Source organism: Miniopterus natalensis, chromosome 2 (assembly GCF_054644295.1).
Source record: "Miniopterus natalensis isolate mMinNat1 chromosome 2, mMinNat1.hap1, whole genome shotgun sequence".
In the NCBI taxonomy this organism is placed as follows: domain Eukaryota; kingdom Metazoa; phylum Chordata; class Mammalia; order Chiroptera; family Miniopteridae; genus Miniopterus; species Miniopterus natalensis.
The window spans coordinates 179,588,172-179,603,182 of NC_142082.1; the positions used below are offsets into that span (position 1 = coordinate 179,588,172).

The 15,011-nt window shown below is 57.9% G+C and overlaps 1 protein-coding gene across 2 annotated transcripts; it reads left to right on the top strand.

The window, feature by feature from the left end:
- The first annotated feature begins 345 nt into the window (after window positions 1-345).
- On the top strand, window positions 346-13,591 carry CSF2RB (colony stimulating factor 2 receptor subunit beta). 2 transcript variants are annotated; one of them, XM_087813985.1, is made up of 13 exons: window positions 346-421; window positions 982-1,105; window positions 3,523-3,713; window positions 5,869-6,020; window positions 6,106-6,274; window positions 6,877-7,012; window positions 7,133-7,305; window positions 8,556-8,695; window positions 9,694-9,853; window positions 10,565-10,655; window positions 10,875-10,932; window positions 11,740-11,843; window positions 12,490-13,591. In XM_087813985.1, exons 1-13 carry the CDS (start codon window positions 346-348, stop codon window positions 13,589-13,591), a joined length of 2,676 nt encoding a protein of 891 aa, XP_087670111.1. The 2 variants fall into 2 exon arrangements, with proteins under 2 accessions (XP_087670111.1, XP_016078884.2); XM_016223398.2 differs by having other exon boundaries at window positions 7,151-7,305.
- The last annotated feature ends 1,420 nt before the right edge of the window (window positions 13,592-15,011 follow it).

A 15,011-nucleotide genomic window follows, 5' to 3' on the forward strand; every position in this document is an offset into this window, starting at 1 on the left:
ACTGGAGGACACTGAGTCTAAGGGGAAGGGACGGTCCAAGGTGCCAGGCCGAGGCCACAGTGGGAGATGGAGCCCACGAAGCAGAGCCACTCTTGGATTCATCCTAAAAGTGGGCAGAGTCCCTGGGGATGCAGGACTGGGAGGGGCAGCTCCCAGATGTCATTTCCTCTACAGGCCTAGAGAAGGCAGAACCCTGCAGGGAAGATTCACAGGAGCAGCTGACATGGGTCTGGCCTGGCCCCCAACTCGGAAAGAACACAGGATTCCAGGCCAGTGAGGACCTGGCCCCTGCCCAGACCTGCGCCCACCCGTGCTGGCCCCTGCTCGCCCACAGCTGACGGGGAGATGGCGCTGGCCTGGTGCCTGCTCCCCATCGCCCTGCTCACCCTGAGCCAGGAGTCCAGCATGGCAGAGGCCCAAGGTGAGCCCGACTGCTCCCTCCCCTCTCTCTCCTCTTCCCAGCCCCCCTCCTCACTGGGACCGTTGGGTGAAGCTGTCCACCACATATCCCCCAGAAAGCCCCAGACCCCAGAGGCTCCCCCTCCCTGCCCACGTTTCTCAGGGTGGCATTCAAGTCCTCTGACCTCCAGGCCGGCCCTTCCAGCCTTTTTCCTGCCCCTTCTCTCCCCCACCCCCAACTCTGCGCCTCTGACGTGGCCTTGACCGATTCCTGCTTCCCTGGGCCTCAGCCTGGCGGCCTCTCCCTGCTTTGTATTCTCCAGCAACTTCCTGGTGCTTGGAGGCCCAGCTGGGGTGCTCCTGGGGCGCATGCACCCCACTCCCCAAGGGCTCCCAGAGAACTTGGCATCTCTGATAACTGTGGGAACCACATTCCCTTTTCCAACCCACAGGCCTGGCAGCTGGCCAAGGACACAGGCAGGAGGTCCCCCGTGCTGGGCACCCAGGAGAGGCTGGGAGGGATGGTGACAAGGGGCATCTAGAGGGGAAAGGTGTGATCCCTTCTTGCCTTTCTCGGGTCAGGGACCGTCCCGCTGCAGACCCTGAGCTGCCATAACGACTACACCAGCCGCATCATCTGCAGGTGGGCTGACACCGAGGACGCCCAGCAGGTCATCAACGTGACCCTCCACCGCAGGCTGAATAAGTGAGTGACGCTGGGGCTGGAGGGCATGGAGGGAGCTGGAGGGCAGGCAGGGGCTGCGGTGTGGGGCTGTGCCAGGAAAGACCTGGACAGAGAACAGAGGAGGGAGGCCCCTGCCCAGGAGCTCCTGCTCCTTCAGGTGGCCACCAGGCTCGGGTGCTGGTGACCGATGCCAGGGTTTCTGGGAAGAGCGTCTGTGTAACTGTTGCTGATGATGGTGATGATCTTCTTTTATTTTCTCACAGTTTAACAAAATCACCCCGCATACCTTCCATTGTAGAGGTGGGCATGGTGGGGATAAGATGCCCACCCAGTTCACAGATGAGAAAACTGAGGCTGTGGAGCTGAGGTCCCTCACCCCCACCACCTGCTGGCCAACACCTGCGTCTGGCCTGCCAGCTGGGCTCCATGTGTCCCCAAGCCCTGAAACCTCCAGGTGGAGGAGTTTGTCCTTTCCCCTCGAGTGGTCTCTGGGGAATATGCCTTTCGGGGAGATACCTCGCACCATGCTGGGGTTTGGTGAGAGTGGAACTCACAGTAATAGAAATAATTAAACAGCTGGGGTCACGGGTTCAAGGATCCTCCCAGGACTCCCTGGGAGGAGCCACTGTCACCCACCAGCATGGTTGTTCAGCTCTCTCCTGCTCTCCTGGGAGCCTCTGTACGTCTCTCTCTCCCCTCCTCATTCCCACTGCACCCCCCGCCCTTGCCTGTGACCTGCTTCCTCCTGTGCTGAGACACCAGACTCCACGGAAGGGAGGCCCTCGCCTGCCCCCCACACTCTGCCAGGCCGCACACCACCGCCTCCCTGGGTCCGCCTGCCCTGATTTCCTGCAGTGATTTTGCAGCCGGTGTCCCATTCGGTCTTGCTGCTCAAGAACATCACTGTCTCTACGGTCTCTACTCTTTCCTGTGCCATGGACGGGCCCTCCCCTGAGATCATTCACAATCACTGAGCTGAAGTACCCAACCCCCACTTACAGTTGCCGAGAAGGGGTGCAGCTCTGGGGCCTCTCCTGACCCCATCTCCTCCAGCCCAGACCCACCCTCTGCCCCTCTTTGTAGCAACGTGCCTCTAAAGAGTTGTCCAGACCCGATGGCCCGGGTCTCTCCAGTTACTCTCTCCTGATCCTACTCCCCGGATTCTGCTGCCCCCAGCAGGCCGCCCAAACCTCTCCTGCTGAAGTCAGCAAAGCTCTTGCCAGCGCTAAGCCTAAGGGCCCCTCTGAGCCCTCTCCCTCCTTGACCTGGAGCGCACCTGACTTGGACCCACCGCAGTGTCCTCCTAACGCACTTCTTTCTCCTGACTTCTGGTCACCACACTCACCCTTGTGTCCCCGGCCCATCCTTTCTGTCTCCTTGTCCAGCTCCCTTTTTGGTTTTGAACTTGAAGGGTGAGATGCCCCAGGGCTCAGTCCTCCACTCTTATAACGTGGCCCAGTGGCAGAGATACACCTCAGGCTCTGGGCCTCCACTGCTCTCCCCAGCTCAGACCTCCCCCGAAGCTGCACACCAACAGGGGCACTTGCCTCTCCACCCCATCCCTCAGAAAATAGGTGTCTTCAACCCTAAACATCCTAAACCCAATTCCTGCTCTGCCCCCGGAAGACCACGCCTGCTCCAGGCTTCCCACCTCCCTTCACTTACGTGAATCTGGCCAATGCTAACACAATCACCCTGGGTCAGACCATTTCCTATCACTTGGGATATTCAGAAGCCTCCTGACTGGTCCTTCTGCTTCCAGTATTGCCAGCCCCCCTCAAACCAATCTGTCCACAACCCAGCAGCCAGAGGAATCCTTTCAAAGCATATGTCAGAATATGTCACTCCTTGGCTCATAACTCTAAATTTCCCCACTTACAGAGAAATCCAAATTCCTTAAATTCCTTTTAAGTGTTGACCTCCTGTCACCTCACTCAATTAGCCTCCTCGGCCTCCCAGCCTCACATACTCTATTCCATGCACAATGTTTCACTGCCTGGTCACTCAACACTACAAATCCGAGCCTGCCCCAGGGCCTTTTCACTTGCTATTGCAATTACTAGAAATCCCCTTTCCCCAGAATTCACATGGCTCCTCCCCCACTTCCTTCAAGTTTCTACTCAAATGTCACCTTTTTCAGGAGTCCTTCCCTGTCTCCCCTCTTTCAAATTGCACCCCCACTCCTGGCCTCCTTATCACCCTTTCCTGCTGCCCTTGTCTGCATAAAGTTTTCTCCGTTTGACACGCGATTAGTTTCATCCAGCTGTTTCATGTGTGTCTCCCTCCTGCAGACGCTGGCTCTGGGGGCAGGGACCTGTGTGTTTTGTTCACTGCCCGGCCGCCTGGCCCTGGGCAAAGCCTCACACCTGGGAGCCGCCCAGTAATGTTGCGAATGAGCAGTTCTTCAGTCCAGACTGACCTGCGTCCTCTCCTGGCAGGTCCCCCCCGCAGCCAGTATCCTGTGATCTCAGTGACGACATGCCCTGGTCCGACTGCCCTTCTCCCCGCTGTGTGCCCAGAAAATGTGTCATTCCCTACAAGCTGTTTGTCATTGCCGACCAGGACAGCTTCTCATTCCAACCGGACAGGCCTCTGGGCACCCAGCTCACCGTTGTTCTGACCCAGCATGGTGAGGCTTGGGGCCCTTGGCTGGGGGTGGCCCCCAGTGTGGACAGTGGGCCCCGGGGGGGGGGGGTCAGACTGCAGAGGGAGTGAGAGTCTTCAAGGGGTAGAGACATTGGCCTAGGGTTGGATTTGGTCTCTTGAGGGGACAGAATATGGTCGCCTTATGATGGAGGTGTTGGAGCCGGTGCAATGTGAGGAGCCCCTGGCTAAAGGTGCCCCTGCCCGGCCCTGGCTGCTCCACCACCTGCCGAGCCACTGCCTCCAGCACTGAAGCGTCCCTTCTAGATGAAGCATTCACATAAACACTTACCAGTTTAAGGGACTCCTTCGTTTTTATTGTCTCATCCAATGTCTGCAACGACCCATCTTTCAGATGAGGTGCTTGAGACCCACAGAGGTTTCGTAACTTTTCAAAGTGCCACCACTGAGCAGAAGTGACAGTTCTGGGTCACTTGACAGACTTGCCAAGTGTTTCCTGCATGTTAGATGGAGCTCACCACCTTATAGGTCAACGTCAAGGCAATGGGAAGCCATTGAGGGGGCATGACATGGTCAGATGAGGGTGTGACGATGCCAGGGGGGGTGATGTACTGGGGAGATGATGGAGGATAGAGGCAGGAGACTGGGGCCCAGAATGTGACCTAAGGCCTTAATCCCATGGAGAAATGAGGAGTCAACTGGGATGTGGCCAGGGGATGCGGACATGGGAGTACAAGTCAGGGTCAGGGTGTGCGTGCAATTTGCCCGTTCCCCCGTTCCCCCGTGGAGCACTACGTACAGCAGGAAGGCAGTGAATGGGCCTGGAAGGACCCCACCCTTGTGAAGCTTATGGCCTGGTAACAGGAAAGGCATCACAGTGGACATGGGGACACCATAAAAATGGGGAGGCGAGGAGGACATTTGCCTCCTGGAGCATTTGTTAGTTGGGAAGTCAGCTCCACCCCAACCATTAAGGCAATGAGTCAGGGAGGCTGAGGTACCGGGAGAGGACAGGTGGGCATCTGATCTGCTCGAGGCTCCCACATGTGGAGATCTGGATGCTTTATTCTCTCGATCAGTTTCTCCATCTGTGAAATGGGCTGGTGGACTAAAATCTCTCAGGCTGGGTGAAGTTCAGTTGGTAGCAGCTTCCTAGAGCTCCATGCTGAGAGGGACTCCACTCCATGAAGCCTCAGGGGCCAAGTGCAGGGATTGGTTAGTGATGCCTGGTGTGAGTGGGGCCAGGAAAGAGGTGTCCTGCCTGGCCTGAAGATGTTCTGAAGGCCCCAGCTCTGACACGCTCTAACACGCCGAGCTCCGTGTGCAGCATAGAATATTTACATCCTGTTTGCTCTTACCGAATTCTTTGTGCTGGAATGTCAGCCCTGGGCATTCAGGAGGGCAGGAGCCATGCCATTCATTCATTAACGAATCTGCTCGCCCGGCCCTGTAGGTTCCAACAGAGGCATGCTTGCTGCTGCTTGATGAAATGATTTCATGGAAAGTCTCTAGAGGTTGCCTACATGTCTCCATTCATTTCTCCATTCACTTTGTCCCCCAAATTCACTAAACCACTACATCTCAGGCCCGGGGGAGTGGGAAGGGGATCAAGACCCAAAACCTGCCAACCCACAAGCTCCCTGACAGCTTGGGGAGGCAGATGTGGAAACACATTAGCTCACCAGGTAAGGACCACACGATTGGCTAGGTGGGACTGGGGAAGGAGCAAAGATTCTGCCTGGGGGTATCCAAGAAGGTTCTAGAGGAGGAGACTTTTATGATGGGCACTGGAGGTGCAGGACATTGGGCAGGTGGGAAGGGGAAGGAGAATGGACACCACAGAGTAACATGGGCCACAGTGCCCTCTGCTGGGTCGGAGGTGCCACACAGGCGACATCCTGGGTCGTGGGCACCTGGGGACAGAGGGAGGCTGCATGTAGAGTGTAATTGTCAGCACCTTGTATGGAGCTTGTGTTATATGTGCACAGCTGTCTGCACAGCCGTCATTCACAGTCACACTGAGTCCCTCCATTCGGCAGATGAAGGTCCTGAAGCCCACAGAGGACTGGGGTCTTGTCCAAGATCGGTCAGCTGGCGGGGCAGCGCTCCTCCTGGAACCCCAGGCTGTCCACACAAAGGCCATGCAGCCCCTCACAGACCCCTGACTTCCTCTCCCACAGTGCAGCCCCCCGCACCTAAGGACCTCCACGTCAGTGCTGCCGGAGACCGGTTCCTGCTGACCTGGAATGTGACTCTCGAGGGTTCCCAGAGCCAGTGGCTATCAAACCTGGAGTTCGAGGTGTTCTACAGGCGGCTTCAGGACTCCTGGGAGGTAGGGACCTCAGCCAGCTCTGCCCAGAGCCCACAGGGACCCAGCCCAGCCGGCACCTGCTCCAACAGCGCCTCTCTCCCGACAGGATGCCTCCACCCTCTACTCCGCCATCCCGCAGGCCGACCTGGGGCCAGAGCACCTCATGCCCAGCAGCACCTATGTGGCCCGAGTGCGCACCCGGCTGGGCCCAGGCTCAGGGCTCTCGGGCCGGCCCAGCCAATGGAGCTCGGAGGTCCTTTGGGACTCCCAGCCAGGTAAGGGAGTGGAGTGGGGATGACACCCTTCTGTGGGGAGGGCACCTAATTGCAGTTCCTGGACAAAAGGAGTCTGGGGGTCCACACTGCAGGCTCCACCAGCCTCTGTGCCATGTACTTAGAGGCGCCACCAACCTCTGTGCCATGTACTTAGAGGCGCCACCAGCCTCTGTGCCATGTACTTAGAGGCGCCTCGCAGGCCCACCTGCCCATGTGACTCCACAGAGGCAGCCCAGCATCCGGCTCACTCTGGGCCCGGTGTCCGCACTTTCTGCCCAGGAATCACTGCAGCAGTGGTCCCTGCGGTGCTCTGAGCGGCTGTTTCCCCGAGAGCTGCACCACGTGCAAACCAACCACCATTCTTGTGTCAAATCCTCAAGCCCTGAAACTAGACGCTGCCCCCATTCCATAAGGGGCATGAAGGTTCACAGGATTTACTCTCTGACCTGTGGTCACACAGCTGGCAGGCTCAGGCTGGAGCCTAACCCCTGGTCTGGGCCCCAAAGCCCAGGCTCTCCCTGTGATGAGTCTCATGGTGGGCAGCTACTGAGAGCTGGGACTGAATGAAGGAGGGAACGAGTGAGGGACTGTCTCCCTCCCAGGGGACAAGGCCCAGCCCCAGAACCTCCAGTGCTTCTTTGATGGGGGCACTGAGCTCAGCTGCTCCTGGGAAGTGAGGCTCGAGGTGACCAGCTCTCTCTCCTTCACCCTCTTCTACAAGTCCAGCCCCAGCGCAGGGTGAGTGTCCCCTTCCCTCCCCTAGGCCTTGCCCTCTCCAGGCCTTCTCCTGCCCATGGGTGCCCAGCGCGGCCACAGCTCGCCTCGGCCCCCGTAAGCCCTGCCTCCTCCCGCCCTCACTTCTGCTATGGCCCTCAGGGAGCAAGAATGCCACCCGGTGCTGAAGGAGGCCAGCGGCCCCTATGTCCGACACCGGTGCCAGGTTCCCGTGGCCGATCCCTGGAACCACAGCCAGTACATCGTCTCTGTTCGGCCAAAGGAGGAAGAGAAGTTTATAAAGAGCTCAGACCACAGTGAGTTTGCCCTCAGCCCTCTTGGGGGCTGGGGGGGGAGGGGGGCTGTGTCTTATTGTGTAAACCACGTAAGCTCAGGGTTCCTTATGGCCCTGTCTTCACATTTGTGACTTTCAACAAATGCAGTCCAGTGAGCAAAGTGAACAAATATCATTAGAATCGCCTCTTGGATTCTAGAATCTCCTCTTGGGTTCTCAAGAAGCAGTAACACAACAGCGACTGCAAATAACACGTAGGAGGTTCCCCAAGGACATGCCTTTAACGCCCTTCCCTCCACTGTGCGGGCTCCGCCTTCCTCCCCAGCCCGCAGCTGCCCCATGTGCTCTCGGCCATGCCTCCCGGTGCTCCCGCCAGCTTTCTGTCCGTTCCCTGAGTGGGTGTTTTGCCTTCAGGTTCCCAAAGTCGTCCCCTGATGGATCTTTCCAGTCTTCAAAATAATTGACCTATATTTTGTTCCTATCAGTGTTCAGGCAAATAAACTGAAGCTCCTTGTAGATTAACATCCCTGGTTAACATCCCTGGTTAACATCCCCAGCTAATCTCCCTGTTAATACCCCTGGTTAACATCCCTAGTTAATGTCCCTGGTTAATACCCCTGGATAATTTCCCTGATTCCTGGCATGTAGCAAGGTCCCATGCAAAGGAACTGCCACATTATTTCAGGGTGACCAGGTTCTTCCTCTCTGCCTTCCCATCCTCAGTGTGTGTCGCAGGCAATGGCCAGTTTGTCTTAGCCACCTGGGTTAGAATCCACCACTTACTCTCTGGGGACTGGCTGGGTTTCAACCTTGGTCTCTAGCCCTTGCTAGCTGCCCGACCTTGATAAGTGACTCATTGTTCTGGGGCTCAGTTTCTCTGTCTGCAAAGTGTAACAAGTTAACGGTACCTACCCCATAGAGGTGTTGTTAGAATTGAGTGAAATAATTCATGTAGAGCGAGCATGTCTGACAGTACCTGGAACAGTCACAGCTCTAGAATAGAACCAATTATAGTGATTTTATTTTTACTTAAATGCTATGAGTAACCCATGCTTGGGGTCACCTCACTACAAAACAAGTGAAGCTCAAACAAGATCAGGGCTGCTCGGGTCAAATCGGATGATGCAGTGAAGGGGTGCAGAGACCCTGAGATGGGTGGGACCTGGGGTCCTGGGGCCGGTGCAGACGGCACCTGTGACCAGCATGGAACGAAAGGAATGTCCCGTGGGAGGATGTTAGGAACAGTATTCCCTGAAAGTCTCCTCCCTCCAGTCCAGATGGCGCCCCCGACACTCAACTTGACCAAGGGCAGAGACGGCTACATCCTGCGCTGGGGAGTAGAGGCGATGTTCTTCAAATACATAGAGTATACCTTCGAGGTCCAGTACAAGAAAGACACAGACTCGTGGGAGGTGAGGGCCTGTGCCCTGGGGGGCTGCTGGGGAGGCATGTGAGACAACACCAGGGAGGGCGCCACCTGCCAGAGGCCTGGCTCCGGCAGGTGACCAGTCAGCAGAAGCCACTAGGACTTGGTGATCACAATGCTGGCTGGCTGGCAGGTCATAGTTCCATCCCTTGGTGCAGGAACTGAGGCTCAAAGAGATGATGTGACTTGGCCAAAATTAACACGTGTGACCCTGAATATCAAAGGCGGCATAGATGTTAGGGTGCAGAGGGCTCAGAGATGCTGCATGAGGGTTTTCAAAAGTCATAAAGGGGACATTTCTTCAGAGGAATCTCATCTGGACACAAAGGTGCAGCCACCCAGAGCAGATCTGCTCCTGATGAAGCCAGCAGGGCCCCAGCCCAGGGCTTGGTACAGGTCCCTACCCCCAGGTAGCCCTCCATCCGTGTGCAGAACCTGGGGACCCAGAGGGCAGAACAGAAACCTCAGAGCGAGCCCCAGACCTTCAGGTTGGAAATGGAGAAACTGAAGCCAGGAGGGGGTGGATCAGTGGTGGATCTGGGATTAGGCTCCGGGCACCACAGCCCCATCTCAGAGTCCAGAGTCCAGTCACCCTGCACTGCACCCCTGAGAGGCCCTAATCAGGGTTCAGGCTGCCCCCGAGGAGCTGGGAGGGATGTTGAGGGATCTCATGATGAGAGTGGGACTGGGTGACCCCTTGGGTTTTCTGGGCCACGGTGTTGTCTTACATCACAGCGGTGCATTGCGAGAGGTGTGGTCCCCGGTCCCATCAGAGTACTCTCCCTGTGTGGGCCTAAAGGAGGGTCCTCCGTGGTAGGAGTTTTCCTGCCTCAGACCCGAGGATGCAACCACAGCAGGGGCTGGGAGGTGGGGGCGCTCACAAGTAGCAGAGACCTGGGCTGGGAGGGGTTTGCAGCTGTGCCCATGTGGTCTCCAAAAGTTGCCTCAGCCCCAGCATACCTGCTGACACACCTGTACCCACAGGAGAGCAAGACAGAGCCCCTCCAGAACACCTACATCATGTCGCTGCCCCCTCTGGAGTCCTCCACCAGGTACCAGGCGAGAGTGAGGGTCAAGCCCTACAACGGCTACAGCGGGATCTGGAGCGAGTGGAGTGAGGAGAGCTCCTGGGACACGGAGTGGGGTATGTCTTTCCCGCCCATACCCGCCCCTCCTGCTGTGGCCCCTGGGACGCTGGACAGGGTGATGCCGACACAGAGAAGTGACCGCACCCCACCGAGCATCCTTCCCTCCCATGTGTCACTAGTCATCAAAAGTGACACCTGTTGCCCAGTTGGTGTGGCTCAGTGGTTGAAAGTTGACCCATGAACCTGGAGGTCACAGTTCGATTCCCGATCAGGGCACGTGCCTGGACTGCGGGCTCGCTCCCCAGCAGGGGGCGTGCAGGAGGCAGCTGATCAATGACTCTCTCATCATTGATGTTTCTCTCTCTCTCCCTTTCTGTCTCTGGAATCAATATTTTTTTAAAAAAATTTTTTAAAAAAGTGACACTGTACAACAGAGACTGCAGGTGAGATCTCGAAAGAGCAGAGAAGAGTGGGTGTAGTCACCGTGCCTCCCTCAGACTGGGTTTTAGCCCTCTATTAATAAGACCCGTGGCTTCATTAGCCTTTGTGTCAACCACTAACCGGCGACCACTCAGCCCAAAATTCCAATTACCATCAGCAAGCATCAGGGCCGACAGGGCTCTGAGATGGGAAGGGTTTGGTCTGATTTCTTGTCTTCCCCATGGCCCTTCACTTGCTACTTCAATCTGCCCCTCACTTTTGCCTGAGCTTCCAGCTTTTCCCTCCCCAGATGCTAATGCTCCTTTTTCTTTCCTGGCTGCCCGAAGTGCTGCCCACGTGGGGCCTGGCCGTTGTCCTAGTCTTCATCACCCTCACCTTACTCCTGGCCCTGCGCTTCTGTGGCACCTATGGGTACAGGTAAGGGGACTCCATGATGGCTGGGGGTGGGGTACCCAGGACCCCAGGGGGCCACAGGGATCCCACAGCTGATCCCTCCATTCCCTTGCTCTGCCACCACTCCCTGGGGGCTCTTGGACAGATCTTGCCCTCTCCCTGGGCCTCAGGTTCCCCTCTGTACACGAGCATGGGAGCTGCCCTAAGGTCTCTGGTGGCTGTCACCTCCTGCTGTCTTTACAGGCTGAACCAGAAGTGGAAGGAGAAAATCCCCAACCCCAGTAAGAGCCAGCTGTTCCAGGTAGGATCTGTTCGTGAGGGCAGCTGGGGTGGTAAAGGCTCCTCTGTGCCAGTGCCCATGTCCTCACTTCTTCCTGGGGCCTTGGAGAGCGGGCATAGGCTGCCAGGGCCAGCGCCTGCAGGCTCATCCCTGAAGACCCCTGGGCCCCGCAGATGCATGGGGTGCCCTGCCTTCAGGGGCCCACATGGAGCAGGAACGAGTTGAGTGTGGGGATACCAGGAGTGAAAAAGTGGGCTCAGGAAGGGGCTGGTTCTACCGAGGCTGGGGTGAGGGGTAGTGGGATGCAGGATGGCTCTCCCAGGACAGGACAGCAGAGCTGAGCTTTGCGGGACCTGGGTGGCACCAGGTGGGAAAGGTCACTGTAGGCAGCAGGCATGTGGGGATGAGACAGGATCATTCACGAAGGACTGAGGTGGCTGGGTCGTGAGGCTGGGGGAGCATCTCAGGGGCTGAGGTCACCACAGAGCGAAAGAGCCCTGCAGCCAGGCAGGGCCAGCTCTGTGTGGGGAGGGTCTCAGAGCCAATGTGGGGAGACTAGGGGGTGAACATGGAGGCAGCAACACCCCAATGAGCAGACTCACCAGAACAGGGTCCGTGTCTTCCAATGCTGGGGTGGAGGATCCCAGGGAAGTCCCAGCCCATCTCTGGCCTCCCCTCCTGGTGTCAGAAGGCTGTGTCTGGTCCTGATGCTGCTGAGATCCTCCCATTTCTGGGGGCTCACTGAATCCCCTGTCACCCCCACAGCCCTCCCCCGCCAACACCATCTCAAGGTCCCACTCACATAGGCACAAACTCCTTCCCTTCCAGAATGGGAGTGCGGGGCTCTGGCTCCCCAGCAGTGTGTCTGCCATCACCAGCAGGAGCTCTTCACACAAAGGGCCGTGGGACAGCTTCTTCCCTGGGCTGGAGGGGTGAGTGTCTGGACCTGGGATCCCTCGGGAGTGGAAGGTGCGCATGGGAGGCTCTGAGGAGATGGCCTCTGGCCTGTGCTCAGTGTGGAGAGGCCCAAGGAGATGGCTTGCACTAAAGCCAGGGGCAACCCAGTTGGATGGCTGGAAGAACATCCTGATTCCAGGTTAGCAAGGGCCAGAGCTCAGGTTCGACAGGTAGCTTCTCTGTGCCCTGCTGCTCAGGGGCAGCCCACACTGCCTCAGCCTCATGGGATGGCCAAGGAGCTACAGGCCCTCGTGGTCAGCACCTGAGCCACCAGCTCACTAACCCCCAGGAGAGGGCACTGCACGCTGGGGGAGGGGACAAGGAGATGGCTGAGCTCGCAAGGGCGGGGCATGTCAAGGAGCAAAGGGTGAGAAGGTCACACCTGGGAGAGGAGGACCTTGACCGAGAGCACGGAGGCTGAGGGCCAGATGCACGGGGAGCCGGAGGAACGTCCGATTTCCTGCCCTGGGTTCCCCCACCCACCGAGCCTGGCCTGCTCTGTGCTCTCCATGGACCCCGCTTCCCCCAGGCCTCCTAGAGTCCCCTCCCCCAAGCCCCCCTGCATGAGCTGAGATGTGTGCCCAAGGTGGTCCCAATATCTCTGCACCTGTTCTCTCACAGGGTGTCCCCTGTAAATTGCATGCACAGCGAAGTGTCACCTCTCACCATAGAGGACCCTAAAAATGCCCATGACTCACCATCTGAGCCTAACACGACTCCGGCTGCCTCGGACCTGCCCACGGACCCGCCCCCGAGTCCCTTGCCCTGCCTGACAGCCCCGTCCAGCAGGCTTGAGGGCCAGGCTTCCGGCTTCGACTTCAATGGCCCCTACCTGGGGCCACCCCACAGCCTCTCCCTGCCTGACCTTGTAGGGCAGGAGGAGCTCCCAGGGATGGGTGTGAGCCAGAAGCCCCTGCCCCCAGGGTCCCTGGAGTACCTGTGCCTGCCTGAAGGGGAGCAGATGCAGCTGGTCCCATTGGCCCAGGTGGCGGGACAGCGCCAGGCCAGGGGTGTGGAGAGGAGACCTTCCCCGGGGGCCAAGGAGAGCCCCTCTCTGGAGTCAGGGGCAGGCCCCGTCCTTCCTGCACCTGGGCAGATGGTGGGGGGTCAGGGCACGAAGGATAGCCCTGCAGCTCCGTCCGCTGCGTCTGGGGGCTCTGAGGACAGCACCCCGGCTTCTGGTTTCGTCAGCACTGCAGACCTGGAGCGCACCTTACCCACAGGGGCCCTGTCCGCCCCTCGGGTTCCTCCTCTGAGCCTCCCTGCAGGCCAGAACCAGGGCCTCTGTCCCGGTCAGGCTCCTGGGCCCCCTGGAGCCCCAGCCCCGGTGAGGTCAGAGTTTGACAGCTATGTGGAGCTCCCTCCCACCATGTCCCCTAAGTCCCCTCTGGTGGGCAGCAGCCAGGTCCTGAGCCCAAGGGAGCCCCGGGGAGAGGTGAGCCCGGTCTCTCCATGCCCCGGGGGGCTCCTGGTCCTGCAGCAGGTGGGTGACTATTGCTTTCTCCCTGGCGTGGGGTCTGGCTCCCTCTCACCCCAGAGAAAGTCCTCTTCTCCCGGACCCTTTCCTGAGCTCAGGGACCTGGACCAGGGCCTCCAGGCCAAGAAGCCTCCCAGCCAGGGCCTTCCCCAGGTGCCGGCCATTCAGCTCTTCAAAGCCCTGAAGCAGCAGGACTACCTGTCACTGCCGCCCTGGGATGTCAGCAGGCCTGGGGAAGTGTGCTGAGACCTGCGGACCCTGGGGAGACACGTGGGAGAATAGGGTCTGCCCCTCCCCCGCCCCCTGCCTTTCTCCCAGCAGCCTCTGGTTTTCTCCACACTCATTTCTACAAAGCTGAGGAGAGGAGACCGGGCAACTGAGCAAGCCATCCATCTCCCCCTTGACCTTCAGCAAGGTCAAGCTTCCCTCTTTATCTCTCCTGCGGCCCCACCTCACAGACAAACGCGTGCACACACACACACACACACACACACACACACACACTCTTCTCTCCTGTCCGTCCTTAGGCTCTGAGGGACTGCGCCCCGCGCTCATTCATTCCCCTCACTCCCCCCATTACCAGGTTTCCCCCTTTAGCTCTTCCTCTCTCTTTTCCCCAGTTTTTTATTCTAGTGAGTTTGAGGTCCAAGCTCTGCGTGTCTGGAGATGTCACGTCTCCATCAGAGCCTGTTCTGATGCTGACGGGCCTGGTTGGGTTGGGGACCTGTGTCTGGAGCTGTTTCCTGCAGCCACAAACTCAAGATTCCAACCCCGGGGGCAGGTGGCAGCAGGGCAGGCGCCCTGACGGGTCCCATGGCCCCAGATGAGGTGACAAAGCACCAGTCTCGACGGTCACTCCAAGAAATGGGCATGGTAAAGGGGTGTGCAAGGGAAGCAGTGTTCTGAGCTCACAGGAAGCCCTGCTAGTGTCACCGAGGTGACTGGGGAATGCCCGGGCCCAGGACCTGCACCCCGGACGGGCACTGCCCTGAGCCGTGTGCGACTCTGGCTCCTGGCTGATCTCCTCCCTGCGCTCAGGCTGCTGGGGCCTGGAAAATTCAGGAGGAATTTTCTGGTGGGGAGTCCAGAACCCACGTCTACTGCAGAAAAGTTGGAAAGAACTGCTCGACAAAGGAAAGTGATAAAAGGGCACATACACTCTAGGGTTTGTAGTCCAAACAGTCTGGCTGTGCTTTTTCCAGAAAGACCTACAACTCCAACTGCCACCAGCCAAGTATGAGAGGCTTTTGGCCTATGTCTGGGCCAAGAGGGGATGATGGTTCTTTTAAATCTTTGCCTTCCTGATCTGCAAAACTAATAGCATTAAATAGTTTGAATGTGTATTATTTGATAACTTCCAAGTTTGCACGTATTATATTTCATGGGCCTCAGTATTTTTTACTGGGCTAAGCGTATTAAGGACTTTCTGTCGGGTGCTCATCTTTTTTGGTGGAGTTTTTAAAACTGCTTATCTTTCACACATGGTGCCAATTCCACACTCCCCTCATCCGTGGTCTGTCTTGTGATTGTGTGGATGGGGCTTGTCTAACAGATCTCCCGGCGAATGCCAGGGTGGCTGCAGTGTGGATACCAGGTTCACAAAGGCCGTCCCCGCTTCAGAAGCGCATTTGTCCTGATTAATTTATTTATTTCTAGTTCTTTTTGT